General features: G+C 41.4%; 1 protein-coding gene across 14 annotated transcripts in view; it reads right to left on the reverse strand.

The window, feature by feature from the left end:
• Positions 1 to 3,656: 3,656 nt before the first annotated feature.
• LOC143024740 (succinate--CoA ligase [ADP/GDP-forming] subunit alpha, mitochondrial-like) overlaps positions 3,657 to 23,136 on the reverse strand; it is a 53,009-nt gene continuing 33,529 nt past the window's right edge. For 5 of the 14 annotated variants that reach the window (XR_012966320.1, XR_012966305.1, XR_012966298.1 and 2 more), the window contains 2 exons: positions 15,798 to 15,887; positions 12,629 to 12,696 (listed from right to left, as the gene is read on the reverse strand). Coding sequence is in view for 5 of the 14 variants with exons in the window: in XM_076184462.1 (XP_076040577.1) it covers positions 4,796 to 4,876; positions 15,798 to 15,887 (171 nt within the window). In the remaining 9 variants the exon portion in view is untranslated. Of the gene's footprint in view, positions 4,877 to 12,385; positions 12,697 to 15,797; positions 15,888 to 23,136 lie in introns of those variants that run through there. The other 9 variants (XR_012966317.1, XM_076184462.1, XM_076184370.1 and 6 more) reach the window with 4 other exon arrangements.

Below are 23,136 nucleotides of genomic sequence, written 5' to 3' on the forward strand. Positions count from 1 at the left end.
ATACAGTCTCCTCTTAGCATCCATTCCCAAATGTCTATTCCTCATTACACTCTTTAAACCACCAAGGCATTTACTCGCTTCTCTCAATCTACATTCTACCTCCACCTTCACTCCACCTTTTCCTGCTACACTTGCACCCAAGTATCTAAAACTATCCACTTCCTCCAGTCGCTCTCCCTTAATGTTCACTTCCAGTCTACTGCCACTTTCACCCCTTGTACATCTCATCACCTTACTTTTACCCACATTTATCTTTAGCTTTCTTCTATCACATACTCTCCCAAACTCTGCCACCAGCTTCCTCAATCCCTCCTCTGACCCTGCCACAAGCTCAGTGTCGTCCGCAAACAACAGCTGGCTCACCTCCCACCTTTCTCCATTTTCTTTAACCATCTCCAATCCCTGACTCACTACCCTAGCATTCACCTCTCGCACCACCCCATCCATGTATAAGTTGAACAGCCAGGGCGACATAACGCATCCTTGACGAAGTCCCACCTTTACTTCAAACCACTCACTCTCTCCATTTCTAATCCTAACACATGCTCTACTACTCTCATAAAAACTCTTGACAGCTCCCAAAAGCTTTCCTCCTATCCCATAAATCTGCATAACCTCCCACAGTGCCTTTCTGTCTACCCTATCATAAGCCTTTTCCAGATCCATAAAAGCCCAAAAAACATCCTTCCCCTTTCCTATAGCTTTCTCACATATCTGTCTTACCACAAAGATCTGATCTACACAACCTCTACCCGTCCTAAATCCACACTGTTCCTCACCAATTACTCCTTCTGTTCCTCTCCTAATCCTCTCAATTAAGATTCTCCCATAAGCCTTCCCTACTACACTCAACAGGCTAATCCCTCTGAAATTACTACATTCACACTTGTCCCCTTTTCCCTTGTAAAGAGGAACTATACAGGCACTACTCCAGTCCTCCGGTACTCTACCCTCTCTCCAGCAAACATTAAATAACCTCACCAACCAGTCCACCATCACTGAACCTCCCTTTTTCAGACATTCTGCATGACATCCATCCAGACCAGGTGCCTTACCTGCTTTCATCATCTTTACAACTGCCTTCACCTCATCCTTCCTTATTTCTCCTCCATTCTCCTCACTCATCACTCTCATTTTCTTCGCATTTCCCACTGCAGCTATCTTTCCTTCCCTATCCTCCTTCACATTCAGCAACTCCCTAAAATATTCTGCCCATCTTCCCCTCACTGCCATCTCTTCCATTATCATCTCTCCATCTGTACCTTTTACCTTTTCTTCCCTACTTGATTCGCCTCCTCTTCCTCTCTTAATTTCTTTCCAAAACATCTTTTTATTACTTTCAAAATTTTCTGTCATACTCCTACCCCATTTCACATCTGCTCTCCTCTTTGCCTCCTTTACCTTTTGCTTTACTTCTCTTTTCTTTTCTTTGTACGTCTCATATGACTCCCCTGTCCTCTTTTGTAACCAATCTGTGAATGCTCGCTTCTTCTCTTCTACAACCTTCTTTGTTTCCTCATCCCACCATTCACTACCCTTTCTTCTATTTCCCCCTGTCCTTCTTGTTCCACACACCATCCTTGCACACTTTAAGACTCCCTCCTTGAACCATCCCCATTCCTCCTCCACACCCATCTCTGTTCTATCCTTTACTCCCTCCCACTCCTCCTTCAGCTTCTTTTCGTACTCCTTCTCCTTTTCCTTTTCATTCAAGGAGTTCACTCTAAGAACCTCCCTACCTTTTGACCCTTTCCTCCTTCTCCATCTATCCTCCACTCTCAGCTTACCTTCCACCAAAAAATGATCTGATATTCCCCCACCCTCTCCCCTTAGCACATGTACATCCTTAACTCTTCCTATCATAATCCTATTTACCACTACATAATCCATTAGCGCTCTATCTACCACCCTTCCCTCCACCACCCTCTCCCATGTGTACTTATGCTTGACTTTCTTCCGAAACACTGTATTTGCTATCATCAACTCTCTTTCTAGACACATTTCCACCATCAACTCTCCACTACGATTCTTTCCTGGAACTCCACACTTCCCAACCACTCCATCGATTGGACCATTTCCCACCCTAGCATTTAGGTCTCCCAGTACTATTACATTGACATTTCTTCCTAAACCCTCTATGCACTCATTTAAATCTATCCAAAAGGCCTCCCTTTCTTCCATGCTCTTCTCACTGCCCGGCCCATATGCACTTACAAAGACCCACATCTCCTTTCCCAGTTTCACCTTCATCCACATTATCCTTGAGGAAACCTCCTTCCACTCCACTACCCCTTTACCTATCTCCTCACTTACTAGAATAGCCACCCCTTCCCTCCCTCGCCCTCTCTTCACTCCTGATAACCTCCCACTTACACTCCCAAACTTACACTCACCCTTCCCTTTCAACTTAGTTTCACTCAAAGCCAACACATCCAACTTTCTTCTCACAAACATACTACCTATCTCTTCCCTTTTACTCTCATCTGTACCACATCCACGCACATTAAAAGACCCAAACCTTAGGGTGCTGGCCCGAGGCCCTCCAGCACCCCTTATGCCTTTCCTTTTATTTTTAGGAAAAGGAAAGGCATAAGGGGTGCTGGAGGGCCTCGGGCCAGCACCCTAAGGAAATTGACAGATTGGAAAAAGTACAACAGCGAGCCACTAAACTGATTCCAAATATAAAAAATAAATCATACGAAAATCGACTAAAACATATGAATCTGTTTTCCCTAAAAAAGCGTAAACTCAGATGTGACTTGATACAGGTCTTTAAGATTCTAAAGGGAATTGCCAACATCACAAGTGACAATTTTTTCACACTGAATGAGAATCCGACAAGAAATAATGGTCTCAAACTGTCAGGAAACAAATCTAATTTGGAAGTGGGTAGAAACAAATTCGCCAGCCATGTAGTTAATGAAAGGAATAAACTTCTTCCAGAGGCAGTGCAATGTAGTTCAGTTCGAAGCTTTAAGATTCGTTTAGATAAACACCTAATCAAGATGATGTAATGCCTGTCATTTATGTTATATCATTTGTTTGTTTGTTTGTTTTGCTTGATTTTCATTTATCATTGTTTATCTACAAATTTATAATTTACTATTTACCTGTTTATTATTCATCTATACCTATGTATATATATTTTTATTTTATCATTATTTATATTTATATTATTACATTTTTATTTATCTAGTTATCTATTTATCATTATATATATATATATATATATATATATATATATATATATATATATATATATATATACGTATATGTATATATATTATATATATATATATATATATACATATATATAATATATATACATATATATATATGTATATTATATATATATATATATATATATATGTGTGTGTGTGTGTGTGTGTATGTGTGTATCATACATATGTATATATCTATCTACTTATATATATATATATATATGTATATTTATATATATATATATATATATATATATATATATAACAATAAAGTGGAATGTATAGAGAGTATAGATAGATTAAGGTACGTTCCGATGAAAAGCTTATATAAGACAGTAAGATAAAAGTCTGCACGAAACTTAAATAATCTTTATTTACGATAAGCGAAAAAATAAAGCTTTACTGATTTTACATTTACAAGCATACACTCACAGTATTTGGAAAACTGAACATAGTAATACATTTCTCAATCAATTATATATAACAAATAAAGAAGCAATATTACTGATGTCCAAGATTAATGGTTTACACTATACTTGTGTACTTGGTGCACAATCAACAGCGGTGAAGGGGTGAGACCAGGTAGGTGAAGTCCACTGGGGGAGTTGTAGGTAAGAGAGAGGGTCGGCTGAGGGCCGGCCCCTTTATATAGTCGAGGGGGGCGTGGCTTATAGTTTCATGGTCATGGTTCGAAGACCAACGTTTGTTATACGTTAGGGGTGATGAGACGAATTAAAAAATTTGATAGTAGCAGGCTGGAGATTTGAAAGTCTCATTCGATTCACGGTTGGATATAACATCCCACTCCGGAAGTCCAGTGTAACGGTGGGCAGCTGGACTAGAGAGTTCTTAGTCACCGTGAATCGTATAGGAGGCTGGTCGCTCACCTAGACAGGGTGTTAGAAATTATGTTATCTTCTCCTTTGATGTGGACCATGATAAAATTGAAGGCTTGGAGGACAAGGGCCCACCGGAGGACTCGTTGATTGGAGAGACGGGCCCTCTCGATGAAGGTAAGAGGGCTGTGGTCGGAGTAGACGAGCGTTACATGACCAGGATACGTCAGGTAACACTCGAAATGTTTGAATGCAGAGACGAGGTCTAAAGCCTCCTTCCCCACAGTAGAATATGATCGCTGGTAGGGTAGCAGTTTGGCTTAGTAACACACGGGATGCAAAGCCCGGGTGTTGTCGTCTGCCTGCAGCAAGACCCCTCCTATCCCTTCTCCCGATGCGTCTACGTGGAGGACGAAGGGTTGGGAGTAGTCGGGGGTCTTCAACACCGGTTCGCTGCTCAGGAACTGCCGAAGGGTCTCGAAGGAGCGTTGGCAGGCTGGAGACCAGACGAATTTCTCCTTGGGACTGGTGAGGGCTGTGAGAGGGGCCGCAATGGAGGAAAAGTTGCGGCAGAAACGGCGGTAGAATTTCGCCATCCCCAAGAACCGTTGGAGAGACTTCCGGTTGGATGGTACTGGGAAGTTCAGGATAGCCTCCACGTTCGCCTGCTTAGGTCGGTACTGTCCGTTTCCCACCTCATGCCCCAGGTATGATATTGTCGCACTGCCAAAGATGGACTTAGATTGACGACAAATCCAGTGGTGGCGAATCGATCAAGAAGGGCGTCCAACTTACGGAGGTGTTTTCCCCAGGTATCTGCTAAAATAAGGATGTCATCTAAGTACGCATAAGTATCAGGGAGGCCGGCTATAGTATAATTAATAGCACGTTGGAAGGTGGCAGGGGCATTGCAAAGCCCGAAAGGTAGAACAAGGAAATTAAAAAGGCCGAAAGGGGTGATAAAGGAGGATAAGGTTTGGGCTCTGGGGGTTAATCTGATTTGGTGGTAGCCTCTAATTAGGTCCACCTTAGAGATGAAAGGAGCTCTTCCCACTTGATCCACGAGGGCGTCGATGCGGGGTAACGGGTAGCAGTCCTTGACTGTTACCGCGTTGAGCTTCCGGTATTCGACACAGAGCCTCCACTCGTCATCACCTTTTTTCGGGACTATAAGCGCCGGCGATGCCCAGGGGGAGCAGCTTGGTGCAGCTAGTCCGTTCTCCAACAGGTAGGCCACTTCTTTCTGCATCTTCTCTGCCTTGTGGGGGTTGAGGCGATAAGGGGTCTGGCGGATAGGAAGGGTATTACGGTGTAATTCTATATCATGGTTAATGGTGGTGCACAATCCTGGTTTATCCGAGAAGACGGAGGGGTGTTTCTTGAATAACAGAATTATGCTTTCCCGTTTCGTTTCATCTAGGTGCCCAAGGCACTGACTAGGGTCTGCAAGGAGGGCAGAGTTGGACTTGAGAGCAGTCGTGTCGATCTCTCGTAAGTTAAGTTCATCGGTAAGGGGGGCTTTTACAAGGCATGATACTGGTCTCTCTAGCACATCAGTAGGCTTTCTACAGACGTACTCTTTCATTAGATTGATGTGAACAAGTCTAGTCTTTACGACGATCAGAAGTAAGGACTACGTAATTTTGCTTATCCAGGTGGTGAGAAACTACATAAGGGCCCTGGAATTTGAGAGAAAGAGGGGTCCCTGGGACTGATAAGAGAAGAATTACCTCATCACCTGGATTGAATTTCCTAACATTTACCTTTTTATCGAAATGGGCCTTCATTTTTTTGTTGAGAGGTTTTTAAATTTTCCAAGGCAATGCTTCTTACTTTGTGCAGTTGACTTTTTAATTTATCCAAGAATTGATTCACTGTCTGGTTAGGATTTTGAGGAGTTTCCTGGTACCACTGTTCTTTTAGAAGCTTGAGGGGCCCTCTTATCTGGCTCCCATAGAGCAGTTCAAAGGAAGAGTATCCCAATGACTGTTGAACCGTCTCCTGACTGCGAACAGCATTAGTGGTAACCCCTCGTCCCAATCAGAAGAGGATTGATTGCAATATTTTTTGAGCATTGACTTGAGAGATTGATGAAAACGTTCTAATGCCCCTTGTGATTCCGGATGATAAGCAGAGGACAGGATTTGGGGAATACCTAGCTCCTTTAGGATACTGGCAAAGAGGTCGCTTGTGAAGTTAGTTCTTCGATTGGATTGAATTTCTTTTGGGAATCCTACTTGAGTTAAAAATTTCAACAATGCGTCAGCTATAACTTTGGCATTTATTTTCTTAAGAGGAAAAGCTTCAGGATACCTCATTACCGGGCACATGTCAGTGAGAATGAATTTATTTCCCTTTTTGGTCTTAGGCAGGGGTCCAACACAGTCTATAATAATTCTATCAATAGGTCCATATCGGAGTCGCCTCACTTTGTCATCTTTGCTTCAGACAAGCAACTTCCATATGACCTTCTTGCTTCAGATATAGGCCCTATTTACATCCTTGATGATTTTGTAAAGGCTTCACTTGCCAACTTCAGCACTCTCTTCAAGAGAATTACTCAGTCTCTTTCTCTCGCCAAAGACGAGATGGCCCGTTTTCATAATAAAAATGTGAGTCTAACCTTGCAATAGGTGACATCGTGTATGCCCTGAAACATTCTCCCTCTTCCAAGCTTTCACCAAAATTCCTTGGTCCATTCCGTGTCCTTGCCTTCGAACCTACTAACAAAGTCAAATTGAAACATCTACATTCAGACACAGAAACCATTGTGCACCTGGACAACCTTAAGCTCTTCTCCCGAGGTGTAGACTGCGACACTGAACCTCCGACTCCCTCGACTCCCACTGACACAAATCCTCCTTCCCTCCTCCCTTCACCTGTCTCCCACCTGTATAATCTTCACAGCCATAATTCTTCTTGAACCTCACAACCATCTAGCTGCCAAAGTGTTCTCCACTTCCATCCTTTCAAAACCCTTAAATTTCATTAATACACCCACTCCTCGTTTAACGACCTACTCGGTTAACGACAACTCGGAGTAACGACGGGCTTTATGACGTCGTTTAACGTAAATCTCCCGAAGTTACGACGTCGTGTACGATAATTAAGTTGGCTGAGGCAAATTTGTATGATGTTATAAATGAACTTGTACGGTGGATATTAGCTGTGAGGTAAAGTGTTCTGAAGCTTAGGTCTACATTACCATCCTGCAGGCTGCAAAAACTACCTGGGGTACAGTGTATACTGGTAGTGGTAAATTTTTAGTTTCGACCATGGGCGCAATATAGCAATAGAAAATTAATTATTAATTTTGTAAATTATAATGTATCAACGTAATATGCAATTTTGTGAGCGGAAATGAAAAAAAAATATGCTAAAACAGATTTCGTAAGTAACGAAATCATGTCGGACGAATGGTACACCATGTTTGTTATGATGCCGATGTCGAAGAAATGAAAGGATGATAAATTAATTCGTCTAACCTAAACTAAACTAACCTAACCTGTGTTTAATAAATCATTACCTGCAAATTAAATGTCATCCGGCTCGTCCTCGTTGTCGTCGTCGTGAGAGACGTTGGCAGACGACAAGATGGCGTCCCGAGCCTATGCTACCGACTTCGTTCATTAGCATATTTTCTTGTAGCAAGGTATTTTTTACTTTCATTTCCGCCCACAAAATTGCATATTACGTTGATACATTTTAATTTACAAAATTAATAATTAATTTTCTATTGCTATATTGCGCCCATGGTCGAAACTAAAAAAATACCCCGGTATTCAATATAGAATGTCAGCATACGCGGATTTGGTCATATACGGTAATTTTAGGAACCTAACCACCGTAAATAAAGCTTTAATGTACTGTATAAAAGAGGGAAAATACACGAAAATAAAGATACATGTATTGCTGGACATTGTACATACAGTACATGTACGTATATGTATACACTTTCGCTTAACGACCAATTCGGTTAATGACGGCGCGCTGGTCCCAATTGTCGTCGTTAAACGAGGAGTGGTTGTACATATATTCTTGTCTAATGTGCATATCTTCATCTTCATCAAATTATACATAACTTGAACTTCTTGTTTTATGTCTAGTCTTACAATGTTGTATAAATACTACCTGTTCAATTTATACATCACTGAAGTCAGCGACAGATAGTTGTCTGAGCATTTATTGTATATAGAAATAGCATTTTGTATCCATGTAGGAAATGCAAGTGATGTGTAATTGAAAGTGTGTGTGTGTGTTCGTATGTGTGTCAAATCATTCTCGAAGTTCCTGGAAGGAGTCGCAAATTAATAATTCCTGTTTGCTTATTTAATTATCAATTCAATTATTGTAATGTGAAAGTGGAATGAATGTGAAATAGATTATCCTTGTAATTTATACAAATTTAATGTATTATTTTGAGTGTCCATTGTTTTCTGTGTGAGAATAAACGAACCAAATTGAGAAAATGGTAGCCAAAGGATGAATATGCCCAGTGAAAGAGACGCGCAGTGACGCGGCAGTTGTTAGCAGGGTACCGAGTGAGTGGTGTGTATGCAGTGACCAATGAACAGTGACCAGGAACTCTAATATTCTTTTGCTCACCAAACCTATGTTGAGTCTTAAATGACACACAAGAAGAAGAGAGAAGGAGTTTGAATGTGTTTGAGATGAGGTGTCTGAGAAGTATGATGGGGGTTACTAGGCTGGATAGAGTGAGAAATGAGGAGGAGAACAGGGGTGGTAAGGGAGTTGGGAGATAGGGTGGATGAAAGAGTATTGGGATGGTTTGGACACATGGAAAGAATGAGTGAAGAAAGACTAGTAAAAGAGGTATGGAAGACAGATGTGGGGGGAGTGAACATGAGGGGGTGACCTAGGATGAGATGGATGGATGGGGTGAAAGGGGCATTGGGGAAGAGGGGAATGTCTGTTGAGGAAGGACAGGAGAGGACAGAAGACAGGGGTGAATGGAGAATGATTGTATATGGATGATGTTGTGATGCATGAGGTGGAATGGGTGGGGGGATGGGGGGTGAGGTAGTATGTGTGAGAAAAATTTGACTCGGCCCGAAGGGATTTCTCCCCGTCTTCTCCTTTTCTGCATGAGGGGAGGGAGAGGGGGGATCGCCGATTTAATGAAGCGGCCTTGCTGTGGATGTGGTGTGTCTTGTGACACTGCCTCTGACCCAGGACAGTGGACAAGATGCAGGGATGACCCATCATCCAATAGGTGCCAAGATAAGAGGGAGGGTAGAGGGTGGAGGAGAGTGGAGTGTATTAGGGATGGAATGGTTGGGAATGGTTTTTATGCCTTTTTCTTTTTGTCTACCTCCCTTGTAAGGGGGAAAAAGCCTTTGGTATATGTATGTATATATAATTTACCTGTGTCTTTCAACAGATCTATCGATACACCATCTTCCCCAGGTGCTTTTCCTCGTTTCATAGTTTTTAGAGCAAACTACTTCCTTTGTAATCTCTGGTACACTACTAACTTCTACACATGAATTTACTGACTCAACTACGGTCTTCAACAAGTAAAACTCTTGGTAAAATTCTTCTACTCTTTTTACCATTCTGTCTATGCATTTATTTCTCCATTTCCATCTTTCAAACATATCATTTGCTGTCTTCCTAAAGCATGTCTACACTCAATCCCTTTAATACTCTTATCTTTCTGAATAGTTTCCTCTATTTCATCCATGTTTCTCATTCTTTTCTCTAATCTCTGCCTTTTGTTAAGTTCATTTAGTTCTACTCTTTCTATTTCGTCTCTCCTGCCTTTAATCTGCATGGTCCTTCTTCTTTTAATTAGGTCATTTGTAGCTTTGGAGTATTTCTTTTCTCTAATGTTTTTTGTGCTTCCTACTTTCTCTGCTGATTCCCTAATGATATTCACTAAATTCAAATTAATATCTTCCACGGTGTCCTCGTTAGTTCTTAGAACTTCAAATCTATTTGTAATTTCTAACTGAAATTTCTTATTATCATCCTTAACCTTTGCAAGGCTTATTTTCTTTCTTAAAATTGGTTTATTTCTTTCGGCTCTGAAATTGAATTTTGCTGTGCAACCTGTAGTAATTCTTCTCTTTACTTATAGTTATTGCATATATTTATTGTATATGTAATCCTCTTTTATTGTATATGTAATACTTCTTTATCATATATGTAGTACTTAATCTCAATATATATATTGTAAACATTTTATATAAGTAAGTCTATGTGGTCGTTACATTATATAACTGCCCTATATACAATCATATAACCGCCTATGTGTGTCGTTTCTACGTGGTGATTAGACATGCGCATTAGGCGTAAGCGCTGTTGTCAAGTCTATATGCCATAGTATTAAAGTATTTAGTATAACATTACCCTTAACCATTTTGCACGCATACCCCTCATTATATGTAAGTGTTTCTCTTACCTCTTTATGTTCTTATGTTATACATGTATATGTTTGTCTGTATTGTTCTACCTACAAGTTCCATCTGGCAACAGAGTACCAGAGAAATGGGTCAGAGATGCTACGCCCCCAGCGATGCCTGGAAGCAGATTGTACTTGGGTCTTGTTGCGTGTAGACCTACGAAATAAACTCCCGTAATAAAACAAAAAGTTTCATTTAACCACAAACCTACTATTCTATAGTCACTACCTATGTTGACTTTATCACCGTAACATTGCTAACGATTTTGCTCTCATCTCCTAATATGAAATCTATTTTGTTCTTTGTTGTTCCATTTGGACTTCTCCATGTCCATTTATGACCTACATGCTTTTGGAAGAAAGTGTTCATTATCCTCATGTTGTAGTTCTCTGCAAAATTGACTAACATCTCGCCTCTGTCATTTCTTTCACCTACTCCAAACTTCCCGATGCACATCTCATCTCCCATCTAAGTAGCATGTTATTAGATGGCATGGCATTGTCTTAGATAATTATTGAATTTCTACCAATCAATAGCACCATATAAGTTTGGTAGCCTCTCCCACAAGTTTTGGCGCAATTATACTTGTTCTTCTAACTTGCAATAAGATTATAATAAAAAAGGCAAAATGCCTGTTGTTGGCGTTCTTCTATTTCGCACCACACAGGGTGGGAATTTGGTCAGAAACAGCAACGAATAAGTTGGGTCGTTCCTCCTACTTACAGCACACCTTTTTGCAGGCTTTCTTTAGCTCCACCTATTTGCACAATTAGTAGGACATCCATCAACAGAGGACATGGCAATTCTTTGAAATTATGATTAAATTTCTATCAATCAATAGTGCCGTAAGTTGGATAGCCCCTCCTACAAGTTTTGGCGCTGTTGTATGTTGCTCTAACTTGCATAGTGCAACACAGGTGGGAATTTGATCAGAAACAGCAACAGATAAGTTGGGTCATTCCTCCTGCTTACAGAATACCTTTTTGTGTAAGTATGATGTACACAATAGATGGCTTGGCAATCTTTTAAAATAATGATGGAATTTCTACTAATTAATAGCGCCATATAAATTAGGTAGCCCCTCCCACAAGTTTTGGCACAATTATACTTGTTCCTGTAACTTGCAATAAATGGCATGAGACTATAATAAGTTGGGTCATTCCACTTACAGCACACCTTTTTGTGGGCCTTCCTTAGTTCTGCCCACTCATACAATAAGTAGGGCACACATAGATGGCAATTATCTTAGATGATTGAATTTCTACCAATCAGTAGCACTGTATAAGTTAGGTAGCCTCTCCCACAAGTTTTGGCATGAATTTTAGCACAATTATATTTGTCTCTCTAACATGTAAAAGATGGCATAAGATTAAAATAAAAAAAGACAAATTTTCTATGTCTGATTTGGTGTTACCACACAGGGTGGGCATTTGATTAGAAACAGCACCACATAACTTGGGAAGTTCCTCTTGCTTATGGCAGGCCTTTTGGCTGGTTTTCTTTAGCTCCGCCCATTTACACGATAAATAGGGCTAAATTTAATTAATGGTTTGGTGATAAGGATGGAATTTTGACCAATCAGTGGCATCATATAATTTTGGTAGCCTCTCCCACATTTTTTGGTGCGCTCTCTGGCTGCACCCAATTTAAAATGAGTTAGTTGGTGTAACAGGCCCCACTTTTCAGGGCGCGTTTTATTATTTTTTTAGATTATCCTTTTTGCCAGCACACATAATTTGGGTACCACCATCTGCTTCCACTATTGCACATTTTGCATATATTGTAACTAAGAGGGATGCCATAAGTGTTGAATGAAAAAATGGAAATGTATATACATTATTTGTTTCTGTTAATTCTTATGTAGATAATGAATATGTAGATTGCTAAAATGATAAAAAAAAGCTAATCTTTTTTAGTTTTATTAATTTTAAAACTGAAAATACATATTCCGATACTTTGAATCAACAGTGCTGAATAAGTTCTATCAGGTCAGAGTGATTCACACCTTCAGCTCCTTCTAGACTGCCAATATCACCTGGGTAGGTTTTTGCTTGGGCTAAACATGGGAAAGTACAAAATATAGTAGTGAAGTGGTGATGAATCTATGCCAGGAAGCGTGTAGCTGCAGCTGAACCCATTACCTTTGCCCTATGCAGTTGTACTGTTGGGGTAGGAAACAGTCGCCTGTGCAAGGAAAAGTGTTCTTCTTAGCCTCTGCAATAACACGAAATTTGTATGATTTGCAATGATGGTCAATTATGATTTAGGCCTAGTTTCTGGTTGTGTCTAAAATTTTAGTTATTGCACTTTTAAGATATATTAGTCAAATTAATGAAACCTATAATCATAGAGTGAGAAACAAGGAGGTGAGGAGGAGAGTGGGGTGGAGAGGGAGTTGGGAAATAAGGCTGATGAAAGAATATTAGGATAGTTTGGATACATGGAAAGAATGAGTGAAGAAAGATTAGTAAAAGGTGTGGAAGGCAGAGGTGGAGGGAGTGAACATGAGGGGGCAACCATGGATGGATGGGATAAAAAGGGCATTGGGAAAAAGGGGAATGTCTGTTGAGGAAGGGAGAAGACAGAAGATAAGGGTGAGTGGATAATGGCTGTGTATGGATGAGGCTGTGATGCATGGAAGGGAGTGGGTGGGGGATGGAGGGTGATGGAGTATGTGTGAAGGATATTTTGACACAACCCAAAGGGATTTCTCCCCTTCTTCTCTTTTTCTGCATGAGGGGATGGAGAGGGAAGGTTACTGATTAATTGAAGCAGCCTTGCTGTGGATGTGCTGTGTCTTGCTACATTGCTTCTGACCCAAGGCAGTGGCCGAGATGCAGGGATGACCTGTTGTCCAGGAGGAGCCAAGAAAAGAGAGAGGGAGGGGTGGTGAATGGGAGTGGAATATGTGGGAATTAAATGGGTGGGAGTGGATATATGCTGTTGACTTTAGCTATGTATGGGGGGAAAAAGCCATTGGTATATGTATGTATGTATAATTGTGTATGGATGATGCTGTGATACATGGAAGGGAGTGGATGGGAGGTTGAGGGAGTATGTATGAATGATATTTTGATGCAGCCCAAAGGGATTTCTCCCCATCTTCTCTTTTTCTGCATGAGGAGACAGAGAGGGGGGGTTGCCAACCAAATGAAGCAGTCTTACTGTGGATGTGCTGTGTCTTGTTACACTGCTTCTGACCCAGGGCAATGGACAAGATGCAGGGATGAACCATCATCCAGGAGCCAAGAAGAGGGAGAGGGAGGAGTGGTGAATAGGAGTGGAGTATGTGGGGTTGAAATGGGTGGGAATGAATTTTTGCTGTTGACTTTAGCTACCTCCCTTGTAAGGAGGAAAACCTGTTGGTATATGTATGTATGTATAATTGTGTATGGATGATGCTGTGATGCATGGAAGGGAGTGGGTGTGGGAAGAGAGCCAAGAAAAGAGGGAGGGAGGGGTGGTGAATGGGAGTGGAGCATGTGGGGGTGAAATGGGTGGGAGTGGATTTATGTCTTTGACATTGATTAGGAGAGGAACAGAGGGAGTAATTGGTGACGAACAGTGTGGGTTTAGGACAGATAGGAGTTGCGTAGATCAGATTTTTGTGGTAAAACAGATATGCAAGAAAGCTATAGGAAAAGGTATGGATGTTTTTGGGCTTTTATGGATCTGGAAAAGGCTTATGACAGGGTAGACAGGAAGGCACTGTGGGAGGTATTGTAGATATTTGGGATGGGAGGAAAGCTTTTAAGAGCAGTCAAGAGTTTTTACAAGAGTAGTAGAGCTTGTGTTAGGATTACAAATGGAGAGAGTGAATGGTTTGAGGTAAAGGTAGGACTTCATCAGGGATGTGTTATGTCGCTCTGGCTGTTCAATTTATACATGGATGGGGTGGTGCGGGGAGGTAAATGCAAGGGTGGTGGGTCAGGGATTGGAGATGGTTAAAGAAAATGGAGAAAAGTGGGAGATAAGCCAGCTGTAATTTGCAGACAACACTGCACTTGTAGCAGGATCAGAGGAGGGATTGAGAAAGTTAGTGACAGAGTTTGGGAAGGTGGGCAAAATAAGGAAGCTGAAGATAAATGTGGGTACAAGTAAGGTGATGAGATGTACAAGGGGAGAAAGTGGCAGTAGACTGGAAGTGAGTATTAAGGGCGACTGGAGGAAGTGGATAGTTTTAAATACTTGGGAGCGAATGTGGTGGGAAAGGGAGGGGTGGAGGTAGAATATAGATTGCAAGAAGCAAGGAAATGCCTTGGGGGATTAAAAAGTGTAATGAGAAATAGACATTTGGGAATGGATGCTAAGAGGAGATTATATGAAGTGATTGTGCTGACAGCACTGTATGAGGCAGAAACATGGAACATAAGAAAGGAAGAGTTTAAATGTGTTTGGGATGAGGTATCTGAAGTATGATAGAGGTTACTAGGATAAAATGAGAAACAAGGATGGGAGGAGGAGAATAGGGGGTGGGAAGGGAGTTGGGAGGTAGGGTTGATAAAAGAGTATTGGGATGGTTTGGACACATAAAAAGAATGAGTGAAGAAAGATTAGTAAAATAGGTGTGGAAGGCAGAGGTAAAAGGAGTGAACATGAGGGGGTGACTAAGTATGAGATGGATGGATGGGGTAAAAGGAGCATTGGGAAAGAGGGGAATGTCTGTTGAGGAAGGACGGGAGAGGACAGAAGATAGGTTGATTGGTTTATGAAATTTTTGGCTTGAAGGCCAAGCACCAGAGCTGGTAGGCCATTCAGCCCATATATCATTTACAAATAGGTAAAAATTCAAGTAAGACAGTAAAAACAATAAGCACTCACAAAAACACATCAGAACAAGATACAGGACAGAAGATAGGGGTGAATGGAGAATGGTTGTGTATAGATGATGCTGTGATGTATGAAAGGGAGTGGGTGAGGGATAAGGGGTGAGGGAGTATGTGTGATAAATATATTGACACAGCCTGAAGGGATATCTCCCTGTCTTCTTCATTTCTGCATGAAAGGGCGGTGAGGGGGGTCACCAATTTAATGAAAAGGCCTTACTATGGATGTGCTGTGTCTTGTGACACTGTTTCTGACCCAGGGCAGTGGGCGAGATGCAGGGATGACCCGTCATCCAGGAGGAGCCAAGATAAGAGGGAGGGAGGGGGGTGGATGGGAGTGGAGTTTATGCTTTTTTGCTACCTCCCTTGTAAGGGGGAAAAAGCCTTTGGTATATGTTAGTCAAATTTATCAAATGCCTCGTTTATGAAGAAGAAAATGAAGAAGACAGATATGAAGATGAGGAAGATCTAGAATATAAGGAGACTTACAGTGCTATGTTCCTTCAGATATGCAGCAGCTGTTTTTTCTGCTCCTCCACCAATTTCACCAATCAATATTATACCTTCTGTGTCAGGGTCCTGCAAGAAGACAAAAGCAAAACTTCTCATTTGTTGCTAATTACCAGTACTTAAGGACATACTGCACTGAAGTGGTGTTATAATGATAAAAAAAAAAAAATTAAGGAAAGTAGCAAAGTTAAAAATTCTACATCACCATTATTCTGATGAGCTGAATTTAGTCTTTTATCACAAAAGAATTATGCATGACTGGTGTATTGGGGTGTCACTAAAATAACTGTTACAAAAAGAAAAGAAAAGAAAAAAAATGGTATACAGACAGATAGATGTTTGTACAAGAGTCCCTTAAATAACGCGGATTCGATTAACACGGATTTTATTTCAAAACCATCTCAAATGTAGAGAACAGTTTTAAAATTCGCACCGAGTCGGGCATGCATATGTACCCCCACGGCAACATCGCAAACATTTGTGGTGACTGCTTTCTATTTTACCATATACAGTTGATCCTCGTATAACACGGTCATTATGTACACTGGGAACTGCTCAAACAAGGGTGTGGGGTGAGGGGATAGCCGTGGGTGGCTGCCTGAGCTCACATGTCAACCTCCGGGTACTGATGCAGGAGGGAGGGAGGGGAGTAGGGGCGTTAAAATAAACCGCGTTATCTGAGGAACGACTGTATATATTTTGTATTTTACTTCTTATATTCATTTCATTTTATTTTATTATTATATTCCACTTTACAATATTTCATTATTGCTGTTTTGTCTCACTTTGATCATTTATGTAAAGTTAAGGTTGTTTGTTGGTTGCAATCCATTAGCGGTGCACTTGATTCTACCTGTTCCCGCGACCTGCGCGGTGACCCATTCCTCAGTCTCTCACCATTCGTAGTGCTGGTCAATTGCTCTGGAAGTCGTGTTCATTACCCCTCCATGTGTTCTCCACATGGCACCGATACGCTCCTCTAAGCCAACAAAGACAAAGATTCAAGGAAAGGATGGAAAAATTGCTAAGCGAGAAAGGAAGTGTATGACGTTATCAGAAAAAATCGTCATTTTGGACAAACTGAGAAGTGGTATGTCCTTTGCAGCATGTGCCAGAGAATACGGACTTAATGAATCTTCTGTGCGAACCATAAAAAAATGTGAAAAGGACATCAGACATGCCGTGACACATTGTGCTCCTGTTTCTGCTAAAGTGGCACATCACATCAGAAATACGGCGCTGAATCGTCATGTTTCTTTAGACTCGCTCAGCATCAGAGAAAAGCCCAAGAAAATGTACAACTACTTCAGTGAAAAGTGTGAAGAAAAGCGACCTTTTGTGGCCAGCAAAGGCTGGTTTGATAAGTTCAAGAAGAGGTTCGCTCTGCACAATTTAAGAATCACGGGAGAGTCAGCTTCTGCTGATCATGTGGCAGCAGAAGCTTTTCCAGATGAGTTGGAAAAGATAATTAAAGACAATGGGTATTTACAAGAGCAAGTATTCAATGCAGACAAAACAGGACTTTGGTGGAAGAAGATGCCAGCTAGAACATTCATACCTCAAGAGGAAAAACAAGCGCCAGGAATCAAAGTTCAGAAGGATTGCGTTTCCCTTTTGTTGTGCGGAAATGCAGCTGGACATATGATCAAGTCTATGTTCCTGTACAGAGCTGAGAGACCACGTGCTCTTAAGGGGAAAGACTTAAACCAGCTGCCAGTATTCTATCGAGCAAATGAGAAAGCCTGGGTAACAGCTGCACTGTTCACAGATTGGTTCCACAACTGTTTTGTGCCTGAGGTGGAGAGATATTTAACAACTAAAGGGTTGGATTTCAAAGTCTTGCTTCTTGTTGAGGTGAAGGCAGTTGTTAAGATGATGAAAGCAGTTAAGGCACCTGGACTGGATGGATGTCATGCAGAATGTCTGAAAAAGGGAGGTTCAGTGATGGTGGACTGGTTGGCAAGATTATTTAATGTTTGCTGGAGAGAGGGTAGAGTACCGGAGGACTGGAGTAGTGCCTGTATAGTTCCTCTTTACAAGGGAAAAGGGGACAAGTGTGAATGTAGTAATTTCAGAGGGATTAGCCTGTTGAGTGTAGTAGGGAAGGCTTATGGGAGAATCTTAATTGAGAGGATTAGGAGAGGAACAGAAGGAGTAATTGGTGAGGAACAGTGTGGTTTTAGGACAGGTAGAGGTTGTGTAGATCAGATCTTTGTGGTAAGACAGATATGTGAGAAAGCTATAGGAAAGGGGAAGGATGTTTTTTTGGCTTTTATGGATCTGGAAAAGGCTTATGATAGGGTAGACAGAAAGGCACTGTGGGAGGTTATGCAGATTTATGGGATAGGAGGAAAGCTTTTGGGAGCTGTCAAGAGGTTTTATGTGAGTAGTAGAGCATGTGTTAGGATTGGAAATGGAGAGAGAGTGAGTGGTTTGAAGTAAAGGTGGGACTTCGTCAAGGATGCGTTATGTCGCCCTGGCTGTTCAACTTATACATGGATGGGGTGGTGCGAGAGGTGAATGCTAGGGTAGTGAGTCAGGGATTGGAGATGGTTAAAGAAAATGGAGAAAAGTGGGAGGTGAGCCAGCTGTTGTTTGCGGACGACACTGCGCTTGTGGCAGGGTCAGAGGAGGGATTGAGGAAGCTGGTGGCAGAGTTTGGGAGAGTATGTGATAGAAGAAAGCTAAAGATAAATGTGGGTAAAAGTAAGGTGATGAGATGTACAAGGGGTGAAAGTGGCAGTAGACTGGAAGTGAACATTAAGGGAGAGCGACTGGAGGAAGTGGATAGTTTTAGATACTTGGGTGCAAGTGTAGCAGGAAAAGGTGGAGTGAAGGTGGAGGTAGAATGTAGATTGAGAGAAGCGAGTAAATGCCTTGGTGGTTTAAAGAGTGTAATGAGAAATAGACATTTGGGAATGGATGCGAAGAGGAGACTGTATGAAGGAGTGATTGTGCCAACAGCACTGTATGGGGCAGAAACGTGGAACATAAGAGAAGAAGAGAGAAGGAGTTTGAATGTGTTTGAGATGAGGTGTCTGAGAAGTATGGCGGGGGTTACTAGGCTAGATAGAGTGAGAAATGAGGAGGTGAGGAGGAGAACAGAGGTGAAAAAGGATTTGGGAGAGAGGGTTGATGAAAGAATATTAGGATGGTTTGGACACATGGAAAGAATGAGTGAAGAAAGACTAGTAAAAGAGGTATGGAAGGCAGATGTGGAGGGAGTGAACATGAGGGGACGTCCTAGGATGAGGTGGATGGATGGGGTGAAGGGGGCTTTGGGGAAGAGGGGAATGTCTGTTGAGGAAGGAAGGGAGAGGACGGAAGACAGAGGTGAGTGGAGAATGGTTGTATATGGATGATGTTGTGACTGCATGAGGAGGAATGGGCGGGGGGGTGGGGGGTGGGGTAGTATGTGTGAGTAAATTTTGACGCAGCCCGAAGGGATTTCTCCCCGTCCTCTCCTTATATGCAAAGGGGGACGGAGAGGGGGGGTCGCCGATTAAATGAAGCGGCCTTGCTGTGGATGTACTGTGTCTTGCGACACTGCTTCTGACCCAGGACGGTGGGCGGGGTGCAGGGATGACCCGTCATCCAGGAGGTGCTCAGATGAGAGGAAGGGTGGGAGGGGTGTGGAGTGTATTTGGGGATGAAATGGGTGGGAGTGTTTTTATGCCTTTCCCTTTTTGGCTACCTCCCTTGGAAGGGGGAAAAAGCCTTGGTATATGTATGTATGTATGTATGTATGCTTCTTGTTGATAACTGCCCCGGCCACCCCGATTCGATCAGGTTTGCTCACCCCAACATTCAAGTGGAATTTCTCCCCAAAAATACCACTTCCCTCATTCAACCTTTAGACCAAGGTGTAATTGCTGTGTTGAAGGCCAAGTATGTCTCTCACAACTTTTCTAACATGTTGAAAGCAATTGATGGGGAGGGAGAGGATGTAAGATCGTGGTGGAAAAAGTATAACATTGCACACTGTATCTCTATGGTGAAAATGTGCCACGATGAACTCACGACACATTGCGTGAACGCGTGTTGGAAAAAGTTGTGGTCGTCTGCAGTCAATGATTTTACTGGTTTTCCGACTGCAGATGTCTTCAAGATAAAGAGCTATGCTAGAATTCTGAGTTGGTTTAGGACAGGTAGAGGTTGAGTAGATCAGATATTTGTGGTAAGACAGATATGTGAGAAAGCTATAGGAAAATGTAAGGATGTTTTTTGGGCATTTATGGATTTAGAAAAGGCTTATGATAGGGTAGACAGGAAGGCACTGTGGGAGGTTTTGCAGATATATGGGATAGAAAGTGGATAGTGAAAAAGATCTCGGCGTAATTATCAGTAACGACCTCAAATCATCCAAGCAGTGTATTTCAGCCTCTGAGAAAGCAAATAAGATTCTGGGATTGATTGCGCGATCTTTTGATTTCAAAAGTCCATCACTCATTAACAAGCTATATAAATCGTTAGTTCGTCCACATTTGGAATATGCTGTTTCTGTATGGTCACCGAATCTCATTAAAGACATTGACAGACTGGAAAAAGTACAACGGCGAGCCACAAAACTGATTCCAAATATCAAAAATAAATCATACGAAAATCGACTTAAGCACATGAATCTGTTTTCCCTAAAAAAGCGTAGACTCAGAGGTGACTTGATACAGGTCTTTAAGATTTTAAAGGGAATTGACAACATCAAAAGTGACCAAATTTTCACATTGAATGAGAATCAGACAAGAAACAATGGTCTCAAACTGTCCGGAAATAGATTCAATTTGGAAGTAGGTAGAAACAACTTTGCCAACCATGTAGTTAATGAATGGAATAAACTTCCTGCACAGGTAGTGCAATGTAGTTCAGTTCGAAGCTTTAAGAATCATTTAGATAAATACCTAAGTAAGATGCTGTAATTATAATTTATGTTATATTATTTGTTTTTGTTTTGTTATAATTTGTCTGTCTGATTTTCATTTATTATTAGTTATATGTCAATTTATTATCATTTACTATTTACCTGTTTGTTTGTTATTCAACTATACCAATGCATTTATTTATGTATTTTAATTGTTATTTACATTGTTATATTTTTTTTTTTTTTTTTTTTTTTTTTTTCATCCGACCTAGATATGGATCAAAAGGTCTCCTGTCGGCATGCTTTGCCTTTGTAATCCTTTGTAATCCTTTGAAAGAAAGCTTTTAGCTGTCAAGAGTTTTTATGAGAGTAGTAGAGCATGTGTTAGGATTAGAAATAGAGAGAGTCAGTGGTTTGAGGTAAAGGTGGGACTTCACCAGGGATGTGTTATGTCCCTGGCTGTTCAATTTATACATGGATGGGGTGGTGTGAGAGGTAAATGCAAGGGTAGTGGGCCAGGGATTGGAGATGGTTAAAGAAAATGGAGAAAAGTGGGAGATAAGCCAGCTGTTGTTTGCAGACGACACTGCACTTGTGGCAGGATCAGAGAAGGGATTGAGGAAGTTAGTGACAGAGTTTGGGAAAGTGTATGAAAGAAGGAAATTAAAGATAAATGTGGGTAAAAGTAAGGTGATGAGATGTACAAGGGGAGAAAGTGGCAGCAGACTGAAAGTGAGTAGGGAGACTGGAGGAAGTGGATAGTTTTAGATACTTGGGTGTGAATGTGGTAGGAAAGGGAGGAGTGGAGGTGGAGGTAGAATGTAGATTGAGAGAAGCAAGTAAATGTATTGGTGGATTAAATAGTGTAATGAGAAATAGACATTTGGGAATGGATGCTAAGAGGAGGTTGTATGAAAGAGTGATTTTGTCGACAGCACTGTATGGAACACAAGAGAGGAAGAGAGAAGGAGTTTGAATGTGTTTCAGATGAGGTGTCTGAGAAGTATGATCGGGGTTACTAGGCTGGACAGAGTGAAAAATGAGGAGGTGAGGAGGAGAACGGGGTTGTAAAGGGAGCTGGGAGATAGGGTGGATGAAAGAGTATTGGGATGGTTTGGACACATGGAGATAATGAGTGAAGAAAGACTAGTAAAAGTGGTGTGGAAGGCAGATGTGGAAGGAGTGAACATGAGGGGGCAACCTAGGATGAGATGGATAGATGGGGGTAAAACAGGCTTTGGGAAAGAGGGGAATGTCTGTTGAGGAAGGACGGGAGAGGACAGACAACAAGGGTGAATGGAGAATGGTGTATATGGATGATGTTGTGATGCATGAGGTGAATGGGTGGGGGTTTGGAGGAGAGGAAGTATGTGTGAGAAAAATCTGATGCAGCACAAAGGGATTTCTCCCAGTCTTCTCCTTTTCTGTATGAGGGGACAGAGAGGGGGGGGGTCACCGATTTAATGAAGCGGCCTTGCTATGGATGTGTTGTATCTTGCGACACTGCTTCTGACCCACGGTAGTGGACAAGATGCAGGGATGACCTGTCATCCAGGAGGTCCCAAGATAAGAGGGTGGGAGGAGGGTGGAGGGGGTGGAGTGTGATAGGGATGGATTGGGTGGGAGTGGTTTTTATGCCTTTGTTTTTTTGGCTACCTCCCTTGTAAGGGGAAAAAAAGCATTTGGTATATGTATGTATAAAAACATAAGTTTGTGGTACACGATCTTGCACTTCTAAAGCCGAATTGCTTAGGGTTTAGTAATTTATTCTCTTCCAAGTGTTTAATCCATTTGTTCCTGATAACCATTTTGCATATTTTTGCTACTGTGCTTGTAAGGGATACCGGTCTGAAGTTTGTAGGATTTTCTTTGTTTCCTCCTTTATATATTGATATGGTGTCTGCATTTTTCCAGTCTTGCTGTACCTTTCCTTCTTTGAGTGAGAAATCTATTATATTGTATAACTTGTCCATTAGTGCATCTATACACTCTTTCAATATCCAATTTGTAATTCCATCCAGTCCACGTGATTTTCTAACATCTAGGTTTTTTATTTGGTCTCTTATTTCTTTCTGTGTTACCTTTATTTCTTTCATTTTGGGGGATCTTTCTTGTTGTCCATCTTCCCAAATTTGTGAGCTCTCAATTGTAAAAACAGACCTGAAATGTCTGATCATAACTTCAGCCATTTCTATGTCATCTATATATTCTTTATCTCCTTAAAGCAGTTTCACTATTTTGTGTTTGTCTTTTAATTCATCATTTACATATCTGTAAAAGAGTTTAGGCTGATCCTTGTATCTATCTATAATATCTTTTTCATAGTTTCTTTTATCTTTCCTGCTTATATTCACATATTCATTCCTAAGTTTTATATATGTTTGCCATTTGGATGCTTTTTTGTCTTTTCCCCCCATCTTTTCCAGGCTTTGTCTCTCTTGTCTTTAGCCTCACTGGACCTCT

The sequence above is a fragment of the Oratosquilla oratoria genome, chromosome 1, assembly GCF_046742065.1.
Source record: "Oratosquilla oratoria isolate Oo_2021 chromosome 1, ASM4674206v1, whole genome shotgun sequence".
NCBI lineage: Eukaryota > Metazoa > Arthropoda > Malacostraca > Stomatopoda > Squillidae > Oratosquilla > Oratosquilla oratoria.